At 69.8% G+C, this 21526-nt stretch overlaps 2 protein-coding genes and 1 long non-coding RNA gene across 3 annotated transcripts; all 3 read left to right on the top strand.

The window, feature by feature from the left end:
* Positions 1–794: 794 nt before the first annotated feature.
* On the top strand, positions 795–3637 carry LOC142077523 (RNA-binding protein 10-like). The gene is made up of 4 exons (XM_075139475.1): positions 795–859; positions 1489–1592; positions 2493–2595; positions 3370–3637. The coding sequence occupies exons 1-4, from the start codon at positions 854–856 to the stop codon at positions 3421–3423; spliced, it is 267 nt and encodes an 88-aa protein (XP_074995576.1). The 5' UTR covers positions 795–853; the 3' UTR covers positions 3424–3637.
* Positions 1606–2467, top strand: LOC142077524 (uncharacterized). The gene is made up of 3 exons (XR_012671896.1): positions 1606–1905; positions 1938–2040; positions 2073–2467. It is a non-coding gene; the product is annotated as an uncharacterized LOC142077524 (long non-coding RNA).
* A 1207-nt stretch (positions 3638–4844) lies between the features above and the next one.
* On the top strand, positions 4845–21254 carry CFP (complement factor properdin). Its single transcript, XM_075139476.1, is given in 11 exon segments — positions 4845–4918; positions 5986–6145; positions 9090–9241; positions 10520–10688; positions 11548–11570; positions 11573–11728; positions 12973–13146; positions 13974–14177; positions 16573–16684; positions 20379–20530; positions 21109–21254. Coding segments are annotated over 11 exon segments (1368 nt in total). The 5' UTR covers positions 4845–4860; the 3' UTR covers positions 21117–21254.
* Positions 21255–21526: the final 272 nt, after the last annotated feature.

The following is a 21526-nucleotide window of genomic DNA, read 5'->3' as shown; positions in this document are numbered from 1 at the left end:
CCCCAAAGGTTGTTGGGGACCCCCCGAATTATTGGGGACCCCAGAGGGTCTTGGACCCCCCCTGCCCGGATATTGGGGCCCCCTCAGAGGATCTTGGGGACCCCCCCGGGATATTGGGGACCCCCCCAGATATTGGGGACCCCCCTTAAGGTCTTGGGGACCCCCAGGGGTTTTGGGGACCCCCCCAGATATTGGGGACCCCCCCTTGGATTATTGGGGACCCCCCAAATATTGGGGACCCCCAGATATTGGGACCCCCAAACGGATTTGGGGACCCCCCAGGGGTCTTGGAGACCCCCCAGATATTGGGGACCCCCCTTGGATTATTGGGGACCCCCCAAAAATTCCCAGAAGGACTTGGGGGACCCCCCAGATATTGGGGACCCCCCTTCAGGTCTTGGGGACCCCCAGGGGTTTTGGGGACCCCCCCAGATATTGGGGACCCCCCCTTGGATTATTGGGGACCCCCCAAACATTGGGGACCCTCAGATATTGGGGACCTCCAAAAGGATTTGGGGACCCCCCAGGGGTCTTGGGGACCCCCCCAGATATTGGGGACCCCCCTTGGATTATTGGGGACCCCGCAAAAATTGGGGACCCCCCCAGAAGGACTTGGGGGACCCCCAGATATTGGGGACCCCCCTTCAGGTCTTGGGGACCCCCAGGGGTTTTGGGGACCCCCCCAAACATTGGGGACCCCCCCTAGAGGTTTTGGGGACCCCCCCGGGTATTGGGGACCCCCCGGAGGTTTTGGGGACCCCCCCCAATAACGGGGTCCCCCCCCCCCCAGCAAAACCTGGAGCTGCAGCGCCGGAGCCACCCTCCCCCCCCCGAGGGCCTGGACCGGGGGGACATGGAGGTGGGTGGGGGGCACCCATGGGTGCTGGGGGGCACCTATAGGGTGCTGGGGGGCACCTATGGGGAGGGGCACCTATGGGTGCTGGGGGGCACCTATGGGTGCTGGGGGGCATGTATGGGGGTGGGGGGCACCCATGGGTGCTGGGGGGCACCTATAGAGGGGTACCTATGGGGGGGCACTCATGGGTGCTGGAGGGCACCTATGGGGGGGTGGGGCGCACCCATGGGTGCTGGGGGCACCTGTGGGGGGTGGGGGCACCTATGGGGGGGCATCTATGGGGAGGGGCACCTCTGGGGGGGCACCTATGGGTGCTGGGGGGGCATGTACGGGGATGGGGGGCTCCCATGGGTGCTGGGGGGCACCTATGGGGGGTGGGGGCACCCATGGGTGCTGGGGGGCATGTGTGGGGGTGGGGGGCACCTATGGGTGCTGAGGGGCACCTATGGGGGGGCACCTATGGGTGCTGGGGGGGCACCTATGGGGGTGGGGGGCACCCATGGGTGCTGGGGGGCACTTATGAGGTGCTGGGAGGCACCTATAGGGGGGCACCCATGGGTGCTGGGGGGCACCTATGGGGGGTGGGGGGCACCTATGGGGGGCACCCATGGGTGCTGCTTCCCCTCCCCCAGATGAAGTACCGGGACCGGGCGGCCGAGCGCCGGGAGAAGCAGGGGGGCCCCGACCCCCCCGAACCCAAGCGGCGCAAATTTGGGGGACCCCCCCCCACCCCGGGGTGAGCACCCGTCACCCCACCCCCACCCCCCACCCAGGGGTGCCCTAGGAGGGGGGGGGGGGGGCAAAAGTGGGGGGAGGGGGACCCCAACATGGGTGCTATGGGGAGGAGACCCCCAAAAGTGGGTGCTGGGGACCCCAAAAGTGGGTGCTGTGGGGAGGAGACCCCAAAAGTGGGTGCTGGGGACCCCAAAAGTGGGTGCTATGGGGAGGAGACCCCAAAAGTGGGTGCTGGGGACCCCAAAAGTGGGTGCTATGGGGAGGAGACCCCAAAAGTGGGTGCTGGGGACCCCCAAAACCGGGTGCTATGGGGTGTGGGACCCCAAAAGTGGGTGCTGTGGTGGAGGGAGGACCCCAAAAGTGGGTGCTGGGGACCCCAAAACCGGGTGCTATGGGGAGGAGACCCCAAAAATGGGTGCTGGGGACCCCAAAAGTGGGTGCTATGGGGTGTGGGACCCCAAAAGTGGGTGCTGTGGTGGAGGGAGGACCCCAAAAGTGGGTGCTGGGGACCCCAAAACTGGGTGCTATGGGGAGGAGACCCCCAAAGTGGGTGCTGGGGACCCCAAAAGTGTGTCCCATGGGGTGTGGGACCCCAAAAGTGGGTGGTGGGGACCCAAAAGTGGGTGCTGGGGACCCCAAAACCGGGTGCTATGGGGAGGAGACCCCAAAAGTGGGTGCTGGGGACCCAAAAGTGGGTGCTGGGGACCCCACAAGTGGGCGCTATGGGGTGTGGGACCCCAAAAGTGGGTGGTGGGGACCCCACAAGTGGGTGCTATGGGGTGTGGGACCCCAAAAGTGGGTGGTGGGGACCCCAAAACCGGGTGCTATGGGGTGTGGGACCCCAAAAGTGGGTGCTGGGGACCCAAAAGTGGGTGCTGGGGGTGACCCCTGGGTGCGGCAGGGAGGCGGAGGGGCCCCTCCCCCGCGAGGCCACCCTTGGGTGCCGGATGCTGCAGGCGATGGGGTGGAAGGAGGGGAGCGGCCTGGGCCGGCGGCGGCCGGAGGTGACCGGGGGGGGGAGGGGCGGGGGGGGGAGGGGGACGTGGGGGGGGGGGAGGGGCGGGGGGGGGATGGGGGGGGATGGGGGAGGGGCGGGGTGGGGGGCTGGGGGGGAGGGGGGGACGTGGGGGGGTGGGGACACGGGGGGAGCAGGGGACACGGGGGGAGGGGCGGTGGGGGGGGGGACGTGGGGGGGGAGGGGGGGAGGGGCGGGGTGGGGGGATGGGGGGGTGGGGGGATGGGGACGTGGGGGGATGGGGGGCAGGGGGACACGGGGGGGAGGGGGGGACGTGGGGGGGGATGGGGGGAGGGGTGGGGGAGGGGCAGGGTGGGGGGATGGGGGGGTGGGGGGATGGGGGGAGGGGGACACGGGGGGCGTGGGGGGAGGGGGGGACGTGGGGGGGGATGGGGGGAGGGGCGGGGGGGGGATGGGGGGATGGGGGACACGGGGGGGCAGGGGGACACGGGGGGAGGGGGGTGGGGGAGGGGCGGGGTGGGGGGATGGGGGACACGGGGGGGGCAGGGGGACACGGGGGGAGGGGGGGGACGTGGGGGGGATGGGGGAGGGGCGGGGTGGGGGGAGGGGGAGGTGGGGGGGATGGGGACGTGGGGGGATGGGGGGGAGGGGGACACGGGGGGAGGGGGAGGATGGAGGGAGGGGGGGACGTGGGGGGATGGGGACACGGGGGGACGTGGGGGGAGGGGGGGACACGGGGGGATGGGGACACGGGGGGGGATGGGGGGACGTGGGTGACCCCATTGTCCCCCCCCTCCCCCAGGCTCCCGCCCGGCCCCGCCCCGGGGGGGTGACGCGCTTCAGCGAAGGACCCTGAAGCCCCGCCCCCCGCAGACACGCCCTTCGAGGCCACGCCCCCCCGAGGCCACGCCCCCCCTGAGCCCCCCCCCCCCTTGGAGCCTTCCAAAACCTGGGGGATCTCCCCCCCCCCCGCCCCAAAATGGGGGTTCCCCTCCCCCCGCGTGTCACCCCACGGGTGGCCCCTCCCCCCGCCCCTCCCTCCCCCCGCCCCTCCCCCCCCCCCCAGTGGTTTCGTGGGTTCTTCTCTTTTTTTTTTTTTTTTTTTTTTTTTAAATAAATGGGTGAAAAAAGGAGGAATTTGGGGCTTTGGGGGTGGGGGAGGGGCTCTGGGGCCCCTGGGGTGGGGGAGGGGCCCCCCCGGTCTCTTCTGGGCCCCCTGGGGTGGGGGAGGGGCCCCCCCGGCCTCCTCGGGGGCCCCTGGGGTGGGGGAGGGGCTCTCGGGCCCCTGGGGTGGAGGAGGGGCCACTTCGGGGCCCCCCGGGGTGGGGGAGGGGCTCTCGGGCCCCAGGGGTGGGGGAGGGGCCACTTCGGGGCCCCCTGGGGTGGGGGAGGGGCTCTCGAGCCCCAGGGGTGGGGGAGGGGCCCCCCCGGTCTCTTCGGGAGCCCCTGGGGTGGGGGAGGGGCCCCCCCGGCCTCCTCGGGGGCCCCTGGGGTGGGGGAGGGGCCACTTCGGGGCCCCCCGGGGTGGGGGAGGGGCTCTCGGGCCCCAGGGGTGGGTGGGGGCCCCCCCATGGCCTCCTCGGGGCTCCTGGGGTGGGGGAGGGGCTCTGGGGCCCCCTGGGGTGGGGGAGGGGCCACTTCGGGGCCCCCTGGGGTGGGGGAGGGGCTCTGGGGCCCCCTGGGGTGGGGGAGGGGCCACTTCGGGGCCCCCCGGGGTGGGGGAGGGGCCCCCCCGGTCTCTTCGGGGCCCCCTGGGGTGGGGGAGGGGCTCTGGGGCCCCTTGGGGTGGGGGAGGGGCCACTTCGGGGGGGCCCGGGGTGGGGGAGGGGCTCTCGGGCCCCTGGGGTGGGGGAGGGGCCCCCCCATGGCCTCCTCGGGGCTCCTGGGGTGGGGGAGGGGCTCTGGGGCCCCCTGGGGTGGGGGAGGGGCCACTTCGGGGCCCCCTGGGGTGGGGGAGGGGCTCTCGGGCCCCTGGGGTGGGGGAGGGGCCACTTCGGGGCCCCCAGGGGTGGGGGAGGGGCCCCCCCGGTCTCTTCGGGGGCCCCTGGGGTGGGGGAGGGGCCCCCCCGGCCTCCTCGGGGGCCCCTGGGGTGGGGGAGGGGCTCTGGGGCCCCCTGGGGTGGGGGAGGGGCCCCCCCGGTCTCTTCGGGGGCCCCTGGGGTGGGGGAGGGGCAGGGTGGCGCCCGGCTTCTTCCTGTGGGTGGGGTCGCCCCTCCCCCCCCTCCCCTCCCCCCACTTCCCCTTGGCCCCGGGGTGCGGAGGGGGGGAGGGGCCGAGTCCCCCCCCTCCCCCCATGGCGCGTGCGGGGCTGCTCGTGCCGCTGCTCTGCGCCGCCCTTGCGGCCCCCGCCGGTACCGGGGGGACTGGGGAGACTGGGAGGCACTGGGAGGGACTGGGATGGATTGGGGGAGGGCTGGGAGGGGCTGGGAGGGGCTGGGGGATTGGGGAAACCGGGGAAACTGGGAGCACTGGGAGGACTGGGAACACTGGGGGGATAGTGGGAGCACTGGGGGGATACTGGGAGGCACTGGAGGGGACTGGGGGGGACTGGGAGGGGCTGGGAGGGGCTGGGGGATTGGGGAAACGGGGGAAACTGGGAGCACTGGGAGCACGGGGGGTTTACTGGGAGCACTGGGAGGATACTGGGAGCACTGGGGGGATACTGGGAGGCACTGAAGGGGACTGGGAGGAGGTGGGAAGACACTGGGATAGACTGGGGGGGACTGGGAGGGGCTGGGGGACTGGGGAAATGGGAAACTGGGAGCACTGGGAGGACTGGGGGAATACCGGGAGCACTGGGGGGGGGCAGGGGAACTGGGAGCGCTGGGGGGGGTTGGGGGGACTGGGGAAACTGGGAGCACGGGGGGGATAGTGGGAGGACACCGAGAGGCACTGGGGGGATACTGGGAGGATGCTGAGAGGGGCTGGGGGGCACTGGGAGGCACTGGGAAGGGACTGGGGGGTGCTGGAGGCCTCGGGGGGTGGGAGGACCAGGGGAACTGGGAGGACCGGGAGGGTACTGGGGGGACTGGAAGGGCACTGGGAGGCACTGGGAGGACTGGGGGCGCATGGGGAAGTGGGGGGACTGAAGACTGGGAGGATACTGGGAGGGCACTGGGAGCACTGGAGGAGCACTGGGGGGGCTTGGGGGAAGTGGACTGGGGAAACGGGGAGAACTGGGGGGACTGGGAGGCAGTGGGAGGGTAATGGGAGGTACTGGGAAAGCACTGGGGGGCTGGGAGGATGGGATGCACTGGGAGGACTGGGAGGACACTGGGAGGCACTGGGAGGGCACTGGAGGGCTACTGGGAGGAGACTGAGGGGACTGGGAGGGCACTGGGGGGCACTGGGAGGCACTGGGGCGGGTGCCCTCACATGACACCCCCCCCCACGTGACCCCGGTGGCCCCGCCCCCCAGCCACCACGCCCGTGTGGTGCTTCGCCCGATTGGAGGAGGAAGGGGGAGGCGGGGCCTGCGCCGAGCTGCTGGGCGACGAGCCCGTCCCATTGGCCGACTGCTGCCTCAACCCCACCTATGGCTACAAGCTCCGCCCCCACGGCCACTGCCACACCTGCCGGTCAGCCCCGCCCACCGCAAGCTCCGCCCAGCCAGCCCCACCCCTCTCCTAAGCCACGCCCATCACAACCCAGTCCCTTCCCGTAGCCCCGCCCACAACCCGCGCCCGGCCTATCTCCTAGCCCCGCCCACCTGGCCGCACCCATTCGGCAAGCCCCGCCCAACCAAAGAGCCACGCCCATCACAAAAGCCCCGCCCCTGCGAGGCCACGCCCATTCCCAGCCCCACCCAGCAGTTGGTCCCACTCCATAAGCCCCGCCCACACCGCTAAGCCCCACCCACCAACGTGACCCCACCCACTCCAAGCCCTGCCAGTGTCCTTAAGCTCCGCCCACCGTGGAGGACCCGCCCACCCCAATCCCCACCCTGGTCCCCTCAAACCCCGCCCACACCCATAAGCCCCACCCACTGATGCCCCGCCCACTCCAGCCCCCCATCCCACAGGTGGTTCCGTCTCTTCCCTCTGGCCCCGCCCACCAAAAGCCCCACCCACCCCCTTACACCCCGCCCACCACCAGGCCCTGCCCAGCCACTGGGTGCCACTGGGTGCCATTGGGTGCCATTGGGGTTCATTGGGTGCCATTGGGTGCCATTGGGGGGGGTCATTGGGTGCCATTGGGGGTCATTGGGTGCCATTGGGTGCCACCGGGTGCCATTGGGTGACACTGGGTGCCATTGGGGGTCATTGGATGCCACTGGGTGATACTGGGTGCCACTAGGGGTCATTGGGTGCCATTGGGGGACACTGGGTGCCATTGGGGGTCATTAGGTGCCATCGGGTGCCACCGGGTGCCATTGGGGGACACTGGGTGCCATTGGGGGTCATTGGGTGCCATCAGGTGACACTGGGTGCCATTGGGGGGACACCGGGTGCCATTGGGTGCCACCGGGTGCCATTGGGTGCCACTGGGTGCCATTGGGGGTCACTGGGTGCCATTGGGTGACACTGGGTGCCATTGGGGGTCATTGGGTGCCATTGGGGGCCACCGGGTGCCACCGGCTGACATTGGTGGTCATTGGGTGCCACTGGGTGCCATTGGGGGTCATTGGGGAACACTGGGTGCCATTGCGGGTCATTGGGTGCCACTGGGTGCCATTGGGTGCCATTGGGGGACACCGGGTGCCATTAGGGGACACTGGGTGCCATTGGGTACCATCGGGTGCCATTGGGGGTCATCGGGTGCCATCAGGTGCCACGGGGTGCCACTGGGTGCCACCGGGTGCCATTGGGTACCACTGGGCGCCATTGGGTGCCACTGGGTGCATTGGGGGTCATTGGGTGCCATTGGGTGCCACCAGGTGCCACCGGCTGCCACTGGGTGCCATTGGGGGTCATTGGGGGACACTGGGGGCCCCCGGGTGCCATTGGGTGCCACCGGGTGCCATTGGGTGCCATTGGGTGCCATTGGGGGTCATTGGGGGACACCGGGTGCCATTGGGCGCCATTGGGTGCCATTGGGTGCCATTGGGGGTCATTGGGTGCCACTGGGGGCCACCGGGTGCCATTGGGGGTCATTGGGTGCCACCGGGTGCCATTGGGCGCCATTGGGCGCCATTGGGTGCCATTGGGTGCCATTGGGGGTCATTGGGGGACACTGGGCGCCACCAGGTGCCATTGGGGGTCATTGGGTGCCATTGGGGGCCATTGGGGGCCATTGGGGGTCATTGGGTGCCACTGGAGGCCACCGGGTGCCATTGGGGGTCATTGGGTGCCACTGGGTGCCATTGGGTGCCATTGGGTGCCATTGGGGGTCATTGGGTGCCATAGGGTGCCACCGGGTGCCATTGGGGGTCATTGGGTGCCACTGGGTGCCATTGGGTGCCATTCGGTGCCATTGGGGGTCATTGGGTGCCATTGGGTGCCACCGGGTGCCATTGGGGGTCATTGGGTGCCACCGGGTGCCATTGGGTGCCATTGGGGGTCATTGGGTGCCACCGGGTGCCATTGGGTGCCATTGGGGGTCATTGGGGGACACCGGGTGCCATTGGGCGCCATTGGGTGCCATTGGGGGTCATTGGGTGCCACCGGGTGCCACTGGGTGCCATTGGGGGTCATTGGAGGACACCGGGTGCCATTGGGCGCCATTGGGTGCCATTGGGCGCCATTGGGGGTCATTGGAGGACACCGGGTGCCATTGGGCGCCATTGGGGGTCATTGGGCGCCATTGGGTGCCATTGGGTGCTATTGGGTGCCATTGGGTGCCGTTGGGTGCCATTGGGGGTCATTGGGTGCCATTGGGTGCCATTGGGTGACAGTGGGTGCCACCGGGCGCCATTGGGCGCCATTGGGCGCCATTGGGGGACACTGGGTGCCATTGGGTGACACTGGGTGCCATTGGGGGTCATTGGGTGCCATTGGGGGCCACTGGGTGCCACCGGCTGACATTGGTGGTCATTGGGTGCCACTGGGTGCCATTGGGCGCCATTGGGTGACATTGGGGGTCATTGGGTGCCACCGGGTGCCACTGGGTGCCATTGGGTGCCGTTGGGTGCCATTGGGGGTCATTGGGTGCCATTGGGTGCCATTGGGTGACATTGGGGGACACTGGGTGCCACCGGGCGCCATTGGGCGCCATTGGGCGCCATTGGGGGACACTGGGGGCCCCCGGGTGCCATCAGGTGCCATCAGGTGCCACTGGGTGCCATTGGGTGCCGTTGGGTGCCATTGGGGGTCATTGGGTGCCATTGGGTGCCATTGGGTGCCACTGGGTGCCATTGGGCGCCATTGGGTGACATTGGGGGTCATTGGGTGCCACCGGGTGCCACTGGGTGCCATTGGGTGCCGTTGGGTGCCATTGGGGGTCATTGGGTGCCATTGGGTGCCATTGGGTGACATTGGGGGACACTGGGTGCCACCGGGCGCCATTGGGCGCCATTGGGCGCCATTGGGGGACACTGGGGGCCCCCGGGTGCCCTCGGGTGCCATCGGGTGCCCCCGTCCGCAGGGCGGGCGCGTGGGGCCCCTGGGGCCCCTGGAGCGGGTGCTCGGTGACCTGCGGGGAGGGGACCCAGCGCCGGGGGCGGAGCCGGAGCCCCGAGGGGGGCGGGGACAGGAGGGCGTGGCAGCTGCGAGCCTGTGACCTGCCCTGCTGCCCGGGTGGGGGAGGGGCCGGGGGGGGGAGGGGGAGGGGACACGGGGAGGGTGGGGGAGGGGACACGGGGGGGGTGGGGGAGGGGATGGGGGGAGGGGGAGGGGACACGGGGGGGTGGGGGGAGGGGACGTGGGAGGGCACGGGGGGACGTGGGGGGAGGGGGGGACGGGGGGAGGGGACGTGGGGGGAGGGGGGGGCGTGGGGGAGGGGGCGTGGGGGGGCGTGGGGGGGCGTGGGGGAGGGGGGGTGGGGGGGTGGGGGGGCGTGGGGGGGCGTGGGGGAGGGGACGTGGGAATGGGGGGACACGGGGGGACGGGGGGAGGGGACGTGGGGGGACACGGGGGGCGTGGGGGGAGGGGGGGACGTGGGGGAGGGGACGTGGGGGGATGGGGGGCGTGGGGGGGCGTGGGGGAGGGGACGTGGGGATGGGGGGACACGGGGGGACATGGGGGGAGGGGACGTGGGGGGATGGGGGAGGCCACGGGGGGGACGTGGGGGAGGGGACGTGAGGGACACGGGGGGGTGTGGGGGATGGGGGGGAATGGGGACGTGGGGGGATGGGGGGGACGTGGGGGATGGGGGGGCATGGGGGGAGGGGGGACGGGGGGAGGGGACGTGGGGGGACACGGGGGGCGTGGGGGGAGGGGGGGACGTGGGGGAGGGGACGTGGGGGGATGGGGGAGGACACGGGGGGGATGTGGGGGAGGGGACATGGAGGGACACGGGGGGAGGGGGGACGGGGGGAGGGGACGTGGGGGGACACGGGGGGCGTGGGGGGAGGGGGGGACGTGGGGGAGGGGACGTGGGGGGATGGGGGAGGCCACGGGGGGGACGTGGGGGAGGGGACGTGGGGGGATGGGGGAGGACACGGGGGGGACGTGGGAGAGGGGACGTGGGGGGACACGGGGGGGGGATGGGGGGGAATGGGGACGTGGGGGGATGGGGGGACACGGGGGGACACGGGGGGGCGTGGGGGGATGGGGGGGACGGGGGGATGGGGGGACGTGGGGGCGGGGACGTGGGGGGATGGGGGGGCGTGGGGGGACACGGGGGGACATGGGGGGAGGGGGGACGGGGGGAGGGGACGTAGAGGGACACGGGGGGGCGTGGGGGGATGGGGGGAATGGGGACATGGGGGGATGGGGGGGCGTGGGGGGACACGGGGGGGCGTGGGGGAGGGGACGTGGGGGGGCGTGGGGACACGGGGGGGACGTGGGGGGAGGGGGGGACGTGGGGGAGGGGCGCTGCCCCCCGGCTGCCCCCTGACCTTTGCCCCCCCCCAGAGGCGGGGGGTTGGACCCCCTGGGCGCCGTGGGGCGGGTGCTCCGTGACCTGCGGGGCGGGGACCCAGAGGCGGGGCCGGGCCTGCGCTGACCCCGCCCCCCGCTGCGGGGGGAGCTGCGGCCCGGGGGGGGCCCAGGAGAGCCGGGTTTGCCAGGGGGGGACCCCCACGTGTCCTGGTGAGGGGGGGGGGAGGGGCGGGGGGGGAGGGGCGGGGGGGAGGGGGGGAGGGGGGAAGGGAAGGGGGGGAGGAGGGGGGGAGGGGCAGGGGGAGGGGAGGGGGAGGAGAGAGTGGGGGAGGGGCGGGGAGGGGAGGGTGAGGGAGGGGCGGGGGAGGAGGGAGGGGGAGGGGAGGGTGGGGGGGAGGAGGGGGAGGGGAGAGTGGGGGAGGGGCGGGGGAGGAGGGGGAGGGGCGGGGGAGGAGGAGGGGGGGAAGGGAAGGGGTGGGGGGGAGGAGGGGCAGGGGGAGGGGAGGGGGAGGAGAGAGTGGGGGAGGGTGGGGGAGGGGCGGGTGGGGGGAGGGGAGGGGGGAGGGGCGGGGGAGGAGGGGGAGGGGCGGGGGAGGAGGAGGGGGAGGGGGGGGAAGGGAAGGGGTGGGGGGGAGGAGGGGGGGAGGGGCAGGGGGAGGGGAGGGGGAGGAGGAGGGGGAGGGGAGGGTGGGGGAGGGGGGGAGGGGAGGAGGGGGAGAGGGTGGAGGAGGGGCAGGGGGAGGGGCGGGGTGGCAGGGGAGCGGGGGGAGGGGCGGGGGGAGAGGGAGGAGGCGGGGCGGCGGATGAGGGAGGGGGGAGGGGGTGGAGGAGGGGAAGGGGGAGGGGCGGGAAGTGGGGGGAGGGGTGGAGGAGGGGAGGGTGGGGGATGGGCAGGGAGGAGGAGGGGGAAGTGGGCGGAGGGGGTCGGGGGGGGGGGAGGGGGGAGGATGATGAGGGGGGAGGGGCGGGGTGGGGGAGGAGGAAGGGGGGGGAGGGGCGGGAGGCAGGTGGGGGAGGGGGGCGGCGGGTAAGCCCCGCCCCTCCCCCGCAGTGGGGGGCTCCTGGGGTCCCTGGGGCCCCTGGGGGGCTGCGGCGGGACCTGCCGGGGGGCGGGGCCAGGCCCGGGGCGGAGCCGAAGCCGTCGCTGCGATTCGCCGCCGCCTTCGCTGGAGCCGCCGGGCCCCGCCTGCCCCGGGGACGGGAGCGAGACCCAGCCCTGCCCCGGGCTCCCGCCCTGCCCCCGTGAGGGCCCCCCCGCACCCAGGGGTGGGGGGCACCCGGGGGTGGGGGGGGCACCCGGGGGTTGGGGGGGACGCGGGGGTGGGGGGGAGCCAGGGGTGGGGGGGGAGCCGGGGGTGGGGGGGGAGCCAGGGGTGGGGGGCACCCGGGGGTGGGGGGGGCACCCGGGGTGGGGGGGGACGCGGGGGTGGGGGGGGACCCGGGGGTGGGGGGGAGCCAGGGGTGGGGGCACCCAGGGGTGGGGGGGGCACCCGGGGGTTGGGGGGGACGCGGGGGTGGGGGGGGAGCCAGGGGTGGGGGGGGAGCCGGGGGTGGGGGGGGACACAGGGTGGGGGGGGAGCCAGGGGTGGGGGGCACCCAGGGGTGGGGGGGGACCTAGGGGTGGGGGGGGCATCCGGGGGTGGGGGGAGCCAGGGGTGGGGGGGACCTAGGGGTGGGGGGGGACCCGGGGGTGGGGGGGAGCCAGGGGTGGGGGGGGACCTAGGGGTGGGGGGGGACCCGGGGGTGGGGGGGAGCCAGGGGTGGGGGCACCCAGGGGTGGGGGGGGCACCCGGGGGTGGGGGGGGACGCGGGGGTGGGGGGGAGCCAGGGGTGGGGGGGGAGCCGGGGGTGGGGGGGGAGCCAGGGGTGGGGGGCACCCATGGGTCGGGGGGGGCACGCACGGGTGGGGGGGGCACCCGGGGGTGGGGGGGGACCCGGGGGTGGGGGGGAAGCCAGGGGTGGGGGCACCCAGGGGTGGGGGGGGACCTAGGGGTGGGGGGGGCACCCGGGGGTGGGGGGGAGCCAGGGGTGGGGGGGGACCCGGGGGTGGGGGGGGAGCCAGGGGTGGGGGGCACCCATGGGTCGGGGGGGGCACGCACGGGTGGGGGGGGCACCCGGGGGTGGGGGGGGACCCGGGGGTGGGGGGGAAGCCAGGGGTGGGGGCACCCAGGGGTGGGGGGGGACCTAGGGGTGGGGGGGCACCCGGGGGTGGGGGGGAGCCAGGGGTGGGGGGCGCCCATGGGTCGGGGGGGGATCCGGGGGTGGGGGGGGACCCAGGGGTCAAAGAGGCACCCGGGGGTGAGGGGAGCACCCAGGGGTGGGGGGGAGCCAGGGGTCAGGGGGCACCCGGGGGTGGGGGGGGAGCCGGGGGGGGGGGGGGGAACCAAGGGGTCAGGGGGCACCCAGGGGTGGGGGAGGCACCCAGGGGTCAGGGAGGGGGCGTGGCCACCAGGCCCTGACCCCTCCCTCTCCCCCCCCCGCCGCAGAGGACGGCGCCTGGGGGGCGTGGTCAGCGACCACCCCCTGCCCGGTGACGTGCGGGCTGGGCGTGGTCACGCAGCGCCGCGCCTGCGACGCCCCGCCCCCCCGGCACGGGGGCCGCGGTTGCCCCGGCAACAGCACCCGGCGCGTGGCCTGCGGGCCCCACGGGCCCTGCCCGGGTGAGGGGGCGTGGCTTGGAGGGGGGCGTGGCCTGCGTGGGGCGTGGTTTTGCGGAGGGGGCGTGGCTTTGCGGGGGGCGGGGGGGCGTTTCCCCAGGGGTTGCGGCGGGGTTCGGCTCCTGCGCGAAGGGGGCGGGGCTCCAGCGGGGAAGGGGCGTGGCCTGGGTGGTCTGCGGGGGTGGGGCTGGGAGGGGGCGTGGCGTGTGGCCATGAGGGCGTGGCCTGGGGAGTTAAACAGGGCTTGGGGGGGAGGGGGTGAGAGTCAGCCCAGGGGGTGGGGCCCGGGGGCGGGGTCTACATGGGGGCGGGGCTGGCATTGTGGGGCGGGGCTTGGGGAGGGGCGGGGCTTCTCCTAAGCCCCACGGTGGGGCACCCATGGGGCACCCCCCCAACGCCCGCTATGGGGCACCCACCCCACAACCCCCCCCCAACCCCCCCAACCCCCGCTATGGGGCACCCACCCCACAACCCCCCACCCTGAGCCCCCCCCGCTATGGGGCACCCACCCCACAACCCCCCACCCTGAGCCCCCCCCGCTATGGGGCACCCACCCCACAACCCCCCACCCTGAGCCCCCCCGCTATGGGGCACCCACCCCACAACCCCCCACCCTGAGCCCCCCCCGCTATGGGGCACCCACCCCACAACCCCCCACCCTGAGCCCCCCCCGCTATGGGGCACCCACCCCACAACCCCCCACCCTGAGCCCCCCCCGCTATGGGGCACCCACCCCACAACCCCCCGCTCTGCTGCCCCCCAAGTGTGGGTCGGGGGGGGTGGGGGGCTCTGGGGCACCCCCCGACCCCCACCCATGGGTGCTCCCCCAGGCGTGGAGCACTGGGGGCCGTGGGGCGCCTGGGCCCCCTGCGAGCGGCGCCTATGGGGCACCCTGAGCTGCGAGGCCGCCGTGGGGCAGCAGCGGCGGACGCGGGAATGTGTGGGGCGCAGGCCGGGGGGGCCCCCCTGCCCCACCCAGGGGGGGGGCGGCACCATCCAGCTCCGCGCCTGCTACAACGTCCACCACTGCCTCCGTGAGTGACCCCCTCCCTCCCCCCCCGCCACCTATAGCTGCCCTATAGCTGCCCTATAGGTGCCCTTTGGAACCCTAGAGATGCCCTTTGGAACCTTATAGGTGCCCTTTGGAACCCTATAGCGGCCCTATGGAACCCTAGAGGTGCCCTTTGGAACCCTATAGGTACCCTTTGGAACCCTATAGCGGCCCTATGGAACCCTAGAGGTGCCCTTTGGAACCCTATAGCTGCCCTATGGAACCCTAGAGGTGCCCTTTGGAACCTTATAGGTGCCCTTTGGAACCCTATAGCAGCCCTATGGAACCCTAGAGGTGCCCTATGGAACCCTATAGAGGCCCTATGGAACCCTAGAGGTGCCCTATGGAACCCTATAGCGGCCCTTTGGAAACCTAGAGGTGCCCTTTGGAACCCTATAGCGGCCCTATGGAACCCTATAGCTGCCCTTTGGAACCTTAGAGGTGCCCTTTGGAACCCTATAGCGGCCCTATGGAACCCTATAGGTACCCTTTGGAACCCTATAGCGGCCCTTTGGAACCCTATAGCTGCCCTTTGGAACCCTATAGGTACCCTTTGGAACCCTATAGCTGCCCTTTGGAACCTTAGAGGTACCCTTTGGAACCCTATAGCGGCCCTTTGGAACCCTATAGCTGCCCTTTGGAACCCTATAGGTACCCTTTGGAACCCTATAGCTGCCCTTTGGAACCCTAGAGGTGCCCTTTGGAACCCTATAGCTGCCCTATGGAACCCTATAGCTGCCCTTTGGAACCCTATAGGTGCCCTTTGGAACCCTATAGCGGCCCTATGGAACCCTATAGCTGCCCTTTGGAACTCTAGAGGTGCCCTTTGGAACCCTATAGCGGCCCTATGGAACCCCATAGCTGCCCTATGGAACCCTATACGTGCCCTATAGCACTCATAGCTGCCTTATAGAGCCCTAGAGCGGCCCTATGGCACCCTATAGCTGCCGTATGGAACGTTAGAGATGCCCTATAGCACTTAGAGGTGCCTTAGAGAGCCCTATAGCTGCCCTATGGCACCCTATAGTTGCTCTAGGGAACCCTATAGGTGCCCTATAGCACTTAGAGCCGCCTTATAGAGCCCTATAGCTGCCCTATAGAGCCCTATAGCTGCCCTATGGAACGTTAGAGATGCCCTATAGCACTTAGAGCTGCCTTAGAGGAGCCCTATAGCTGCCCTATGGCACCCTATAGTTGCTCTAGGGAACCCTATAGGTGCCCTATAGCACTTATAGCTGCCTTAGAGAGCCCTATAGCTGCCCTATGGCACCCTATAGTTGCTCTAGGGAACCCTATAGGTGCCCTATAGCACTTAGAGCTGCCTTAGAGAACCCTATAGCTGCCCTATGGCACCCTATAGGTGCTCTAGGGAACCCTATAGGTGCCCCATAGCACTTATAGCTGCCTTATAGAGCCCTATAGCTGCCCTATGGCACCCTATAGTTGCTCTAGGGAACCCTATAGGTGCCCTATAGCACTTAGAGCCACCTTATAGAGCCCTATAGCTGCGCTATGGAACCTTAGAGATGCCCTATAGCACTTAGAGCCGCCTTAGAGAGCCCTATAGGTGCCCTATAGCACTTAGAGCCACCTTATAGAGCCCTATAGCTGCCCTATGGCACCCTGTAGCTGCCCTATGGAGCCCTATAGTGCTCTATCGCCGTCCTATAATGCCCTATAGCTGCCCTAAGGAACACTATAGGTGCCCTATAGCACTTATAGCTGCCTTAGAGAGCACTATACCACCCTAGAGCTGCACTTTGGAACCCTATAGCTGTCCTATGGGAACCTATAGCTGCCTTACAGAGCCCTATAGCTGCCTTAAGGAACCCTATAGGTGCCCTATAGCAATTATAGCTGCCTTAGAGAGCACTGTAGCTGCACTATAACACCGTATAGCTGCCCTATGGCACGTCGAACTGCCCTATGGAACCCTATAGCTGCCTTATAGCACCCTATGAAGCCCCGTAGCTGCCTACAGCACTTACAGCCTTATAGAGTTCTATAGGTGCCATATAACACACTATAGCTGCCTCATAGAACCCTACCCTATACTCCCCCACCGAGCCCTATAGTGCCCTATGGCTGCCATATAGAGATAGGTGCCCTCTAGCACCCGACAAAGCCCCGCGGAACCATATAACTACCCTATAGCTGCCCTGGGGAACCCTATAGCAGCCCTACAGCACCCTATAGCTACTCAACGGTCCTCTCTAGCTGCCCTATAGCACCCTATAGCTGCCCTATAGCCACCCCATAGGGCCCCCCAGCCACCCCAGAGGAACCCACGGCCACCCCATAGCGGCCCCCATAGGGACCCCCAGCCCCCTCCCCCCCCCCCCCCATAGGCACCCCATGACGCTGCCCTGTGCTCCCAGTGGCGGGGAACTGGTCAGACTGGAGCCCCTGGGGACTCTGCAACCCCCCGTGTGGGGCCAGCCCCATACGTAGCCGCAGCCGGGAGTGCCAGCCCATCTACCCCGCCTACCCGTGCGTATAGGGGCTATAGGGGGGGCTATAAGGGCAAGGGGGGGGCTACGAGGTCAATGGGGGCTCTGGGGGGCTGGGCGGTCTATAGGGTTAACTGGGAGTCTATAGGGTCAACGGGGGGTCTATAGGGTCAATGGGGGCTCTGGGGGGCTGGGGGGTCTATAGGGTTAACTGGGAGTCTATAGGGTCAATGGGGGGTCTATAGGGTCAATGGGGGGGCTACGAGGTCAATGGGGGCTTTGGGGGGCTGGGGGGTCTATAGGGTTAATTGGGAGTCTATAGGGTCAACGGGGGGTCTATAGGGTCAATGGGGGGTCTACGAGGTCAATGGGGGCTCTGGGGGGCTGGGGGGTCTATAGGGTTAACTGGGAGTCTATAGGGTCAACGGGGGGTCTATAGGGTCAATGGGGGGTCTACGAGGTCAATGGGGGCTCTGTGGGGCTGGGGGATCTATAGGGTTAACTGGGAGTCTATAGGGTCAATGGGGGGTCTATAGGGTCAATGGGGGGGCTACGAGGTCAATGGGGGCTCTGGGGGGCTGGGGGGTCTATAGGGTTAACTGGGAGTCTATAGGGTCAACAGGGGGTCTATAGGGTCAATGGGGGGTCTACGAGGTCAATGGGGGCTCTGGGGGGCTGGGGGGTCTATAGGGTTAACTGGGAGTCTATAGGGTCAATGGGGGGTCTATAGGGTCAATGGGGGGGCTACGAGGTCAATGGGGGCTCTGGGGGGCTGGGGGGTCTATAGGGTTAACTGGGAGTCTATAGGGTCAACGGGGGGTCTATAGGGTCAATGGGGGGTCTACGAGGTCAATGGGGGCTCTGGGGGGCTGGGGGGTCTATAGGGTTAACTGGGAGTCTATAGGGTCAACGGGGGGTCTATAGGGTCAATGGGGGGTCTACGAGGTCAATGGGGGCTCTGGGGGGCTGGGGGGTCTATAGGGTTAACTGGGAGTCTATAGGGTCAACGGGGGGTCTATAGGGTCAATGGGGGGGCTACGAGGTCAATGGGGGCTCTGTGGGGCTGGGGGGTCTATAGGGTTAACTGGGAGTCTATAGGGTCAATGGGGGGTCTATAGGGTCAATGGGGGGGCTACGAGGTCAATGGGGGCTCTGTGGGGCTGGGGGGTCTATAGGGTTAACTGGGAGTCTATAGGGTCAATGGGGGGTCTATAGGGTCAATGGGGGGGCTACGAGGTCAATGGGGGCTTTGGGGGGCTGGGGGGTCTATAGGGTTAATTGGGAGTCTATAGGGTCAACGGGGGGTCTATAGGGTCAATGGGGGGTCTACGAGGTCAATGGGGGCTCTGGGGGGCTGGGGGGTCTATAGGGTTAACTGGGAGTCTATAGGGTCAACGGGGGGTCTATAGGGTCAATGGGGGGTCTACGAGGTCAATGGGGGCTCTGTGGGGCTGGGGGGTCTATAGGGTTAACTGGGAGTCTATAGGGTCAATGGGGGGTCTATAGGGTCAATGGGGGGGCTACGAGGTCAATGGGGGCTCTGTGGGGCTGGGGGGTCTATAGGGTTAACTGGGAGTCTATAGGGTCAATGGGGGGTCTATAGGGTCAATGGGGGGGCTACGAGGTCAATGGGGGCTTTGGGGGGCTGGGGGGTCTATAGGGTTAATTGGGAGTCTATAGGGTCAACGGGGGGTCTATAGGGTCAATGGGGGGTCTACGAGGTCAATGGGGGCTCTGGGGGGTTGGGGGGTCTATAGGGTCAATGGGGGGTCTATAGGGTCAATGGGGGTCTATGGGGCTGGGAGGGTCTATAGGGTCAATGGGGGGTCTATGGGGCTGGGAGGGTCTATAGGGTCAATGGGGGGTCTATGGGGCTGGGGGGTCTATAGGGTCAATGGGGAGTCTACAAGGTCAATGGGGAGGTCTATGGGGCTGGGGGGGGTCTATAGGGTCAACGGGGGGTCTATAGGGTCAATGGGGGGTCTACGAGGTCAATGGGGGCTCTGTGGGGTTGGGGGTCTATAGGGTCAATGGGGGGTCTATGGGGTTGGGGGTCTATAGGGTCAATGGGGGGTCTATGGGGCTGGGGGGTCTATAGGGTCAACGGGGGGTCTATAGGGGCAAGGGGGGGGCTACGAGGTCAATGGGGGCTCTGTGGGGCTGGGGGGTCTATAGGGTCAATGGGGGGTCTACAAGGTCAATGGGGGGGTCTATAGGGCTGGGGGAATATATAGGGTCAATGGGGGGTCTATAGGGTCAATGGGGGGTCTATAGGGTCAGTGGGGGGGTCTATGGGGCTGGGGGGGTCTATAGGGTCAACGGGGGCTCTGTGGGGCTGGGGAGTCTATAGGGTCAATGGGGGGTCTACGAGGTCAATGGGGGGTCTATGGGGCTGGGGGGGTCTATAGGGTCAACGGGGGGTCTATAGGGTCAATGGGGGGTCTACGAGGTCAGTGGGGGGGTCTATGGGGCTGGGGGGGTCTATAGGGTCAACGGGGGGTCTATAGGGTCAATGGGGGGTCTACGAGGTCAATGGGGGCTGTGTGGGGCTGGGGGCTCTATAGGGTCAATGGGGGGTCTATAAGGTCAATGGGGGGTCTACGAGGTCAATGGGGGGTCTATGGAGCTGGGGGGGTCTATAGGGTCAACGGGGGGTCTATAGGGTCAGTGGGGCATCTATGGGGCAGGCAGGTCTCTACATAACCTCTGGAGCCCACGGGGGTCCCCAGGATGGATCTATGGGGCAGGGGGACCCCAGGGCGGATCTATGGGGCAGGAGGACCCCAGGGCGAATCTATGGGGCAGGAGGACCCCAGGGCGGATCTATGGGGCAGGAGGACCCCAGGGTGAATCTATGGGGCAGGAGGACCCCAGGGCGGATCTATGGGGCAGGAGGACCCCAGGGCAGATCTATGGGGCAGGGGGACCCCAGGGTGAATCTATGGGGCAGGGGGACCCCAGGGCAGATCTATGGGGCAGGGGGACCCCAGGGCGGATCTATGGGGCAGGAGGACCCAGGGCAGATCTATGGGGCAGGAGGACTCCAGGGTGAATCTATGGGGCAGGAGGACCCCAGGGCAGATCTATGGGGCAGGAGGACCCCAGGGTGAATCTATGGGGCAGGAGGACCCCAGGGCGGATCTATGGGGCAGGAGGACCCCAGGGCAGATCTATGGGGCAGGGGGACCCCAGGGCGGATCTATGGGGCAGGAGGACCCAGGGCAGATCTATGGGGCAGGAGGACTCCAGGGTGAATCTATGGGGCAGGAGGACCCCAGGGCAGATCTATGGGGCAGGAGGACCCCAGGGTGGATCTATGGGGCAGGAGGACTCCAGGGTGAATCTATGGGGCAGGGGGACCCCAGGGCGGATCTATGGGGCAGGAGGACTCCAGGGTGAATCTATGGGGCAGGGGGACCCCAGGGCGGATCTATGGGGCAGGAGGACCCCAGGGCGGATCTATGGGGCAGGGGGACCCCAGGGCAGATCTATGGGGCAGGGGGACCCCAGGGTGGATCTATGGGCAGGAGGACCCCAGGGCAGATCTATGGGGCAGGGGGACCCAGGGCGGATCTATGGGGCAGGAGGACCCAGGGCAGATCTATGGGGCAGGAGGACCCCAGGGCGAATCTATGGGGCAGGAGGACCCCAGGGTGAATCTATGGGGCAGGGGGGCCCCAGGGCGGATCTATGGGGCAGGGGGACCCCCGGGGCTGACCCCGCCCCCCCCCCAGGCTCACGGTGACCCCCGTGGGCTCCTCCACCCCCGTCAACGTCACCTTCTGGGGGTCGCCGCGGCCGCGCTGCCCCCGGCTGGAGGGGGAGCTGCTGCGATTGGAGGAGACCCGGCCCTGCCTGCACGTCCTGCCCTGCCCCCCCCCGGACGGTCAGCCCATGGGGGGGGGGGGAGGGGCGGGGTGCCGGGGTTCCCTGTGGGGGGGAGGGGCGGGGTGCCTGGGTCCCGTGGTGGGGGAGGGGCTGGACACCTGGGTCCTCTCTATGGGGGAGGGCAGGGTGCGTGGGTGCCATGGTGGGGGAGGGGCAGGACACCTGGGTCTCCTATGGGGGGAGGGGCAGGGTGCGTGGGTGCCATGGTGGGGGGAGGGGCTGGACACCTGGGTCCCTGTGGGGGGAGGGGCAGGGTGCGTGGGTCCCCTGTGGGGGGAGGGGCAGGGTGCGGGGTCCCCTGTGGGGGGAGGGGCAGGGTGCGTGGGTGCCATGGTGGGGGAGGGGCAGAGTGCGGGGATCCCCTGTGGGGGGAGGGGCAGGACACCTGGGTCCCTCGGGGGGAAGGGCAAGGTGCGTGGGGGGAGGGGCAGGGTGCCAGGGTCCCCTCGGGGGGGGGGGGGAGGGGTAGGACACCTGGGTCCCCTGTTGGGGGAGGGGCAGGGTGCGGGGGTCCCCTGTGGGGGAGGGGCAGGACACCTGGGTCCCCTCTTTACCCCTCCCCTCCCCCCCCCCCAGAGGACTGAGGCTCCCGGTGACGTCGCGGGACCACGCCCCGGACCCCGAACCCGCTTCAATTCCCCCCAAAACCCGCCTGGCCCCGCCCCTCCCCCCATCGGCCCCTCCCCCCGCCCCTCCCCCCCCCAATAAAGACCCGGCAACTGACGCGGCCCCGCGCGCCCGGGTTCTCCTTCCGCTGCCCGCCATGACGTCACCGGCCCCACCCCGCCCGGCCCCGCCCCTTTCCCTCTGCAGAGCCGCGGGCGGGGCGGCCGCTGACGTCACCGCCGGGCCCCGCCCCCCTCGCGTCTCGGCAATGGGGAGGGGGCGGGGCGAGGGCGGGGCGGAGGGGGCGGGGCCGGATGTGAGCGCGCGGGCGGGGCGGGGCGGGGCGGGGCGGGGCGCTGCCGCCCGGGGGATGCTATAGGGGCTCCTA

Source organism: Calonectris borealis, unplaced genomic scaffold (genome assembly GCF_964195595.1).
Source record: "Calonectris borealis unplaced genomic scaffold, bCalBor7.hap1.2 HAP1_SCAFFOLD_291, whole genome shotgun sequence".
In the NCBI taxonomy this organism is placed as follows: domain Eukaryota; kingdom Metazoa; phylum Chordata; class Aves; order Procellariiformes; family Procellariidae; genus Calonectris; species Calonectris borealis.
This window is presented reverse-complemented; position numbering and strand designations above follow the sequence as displayed.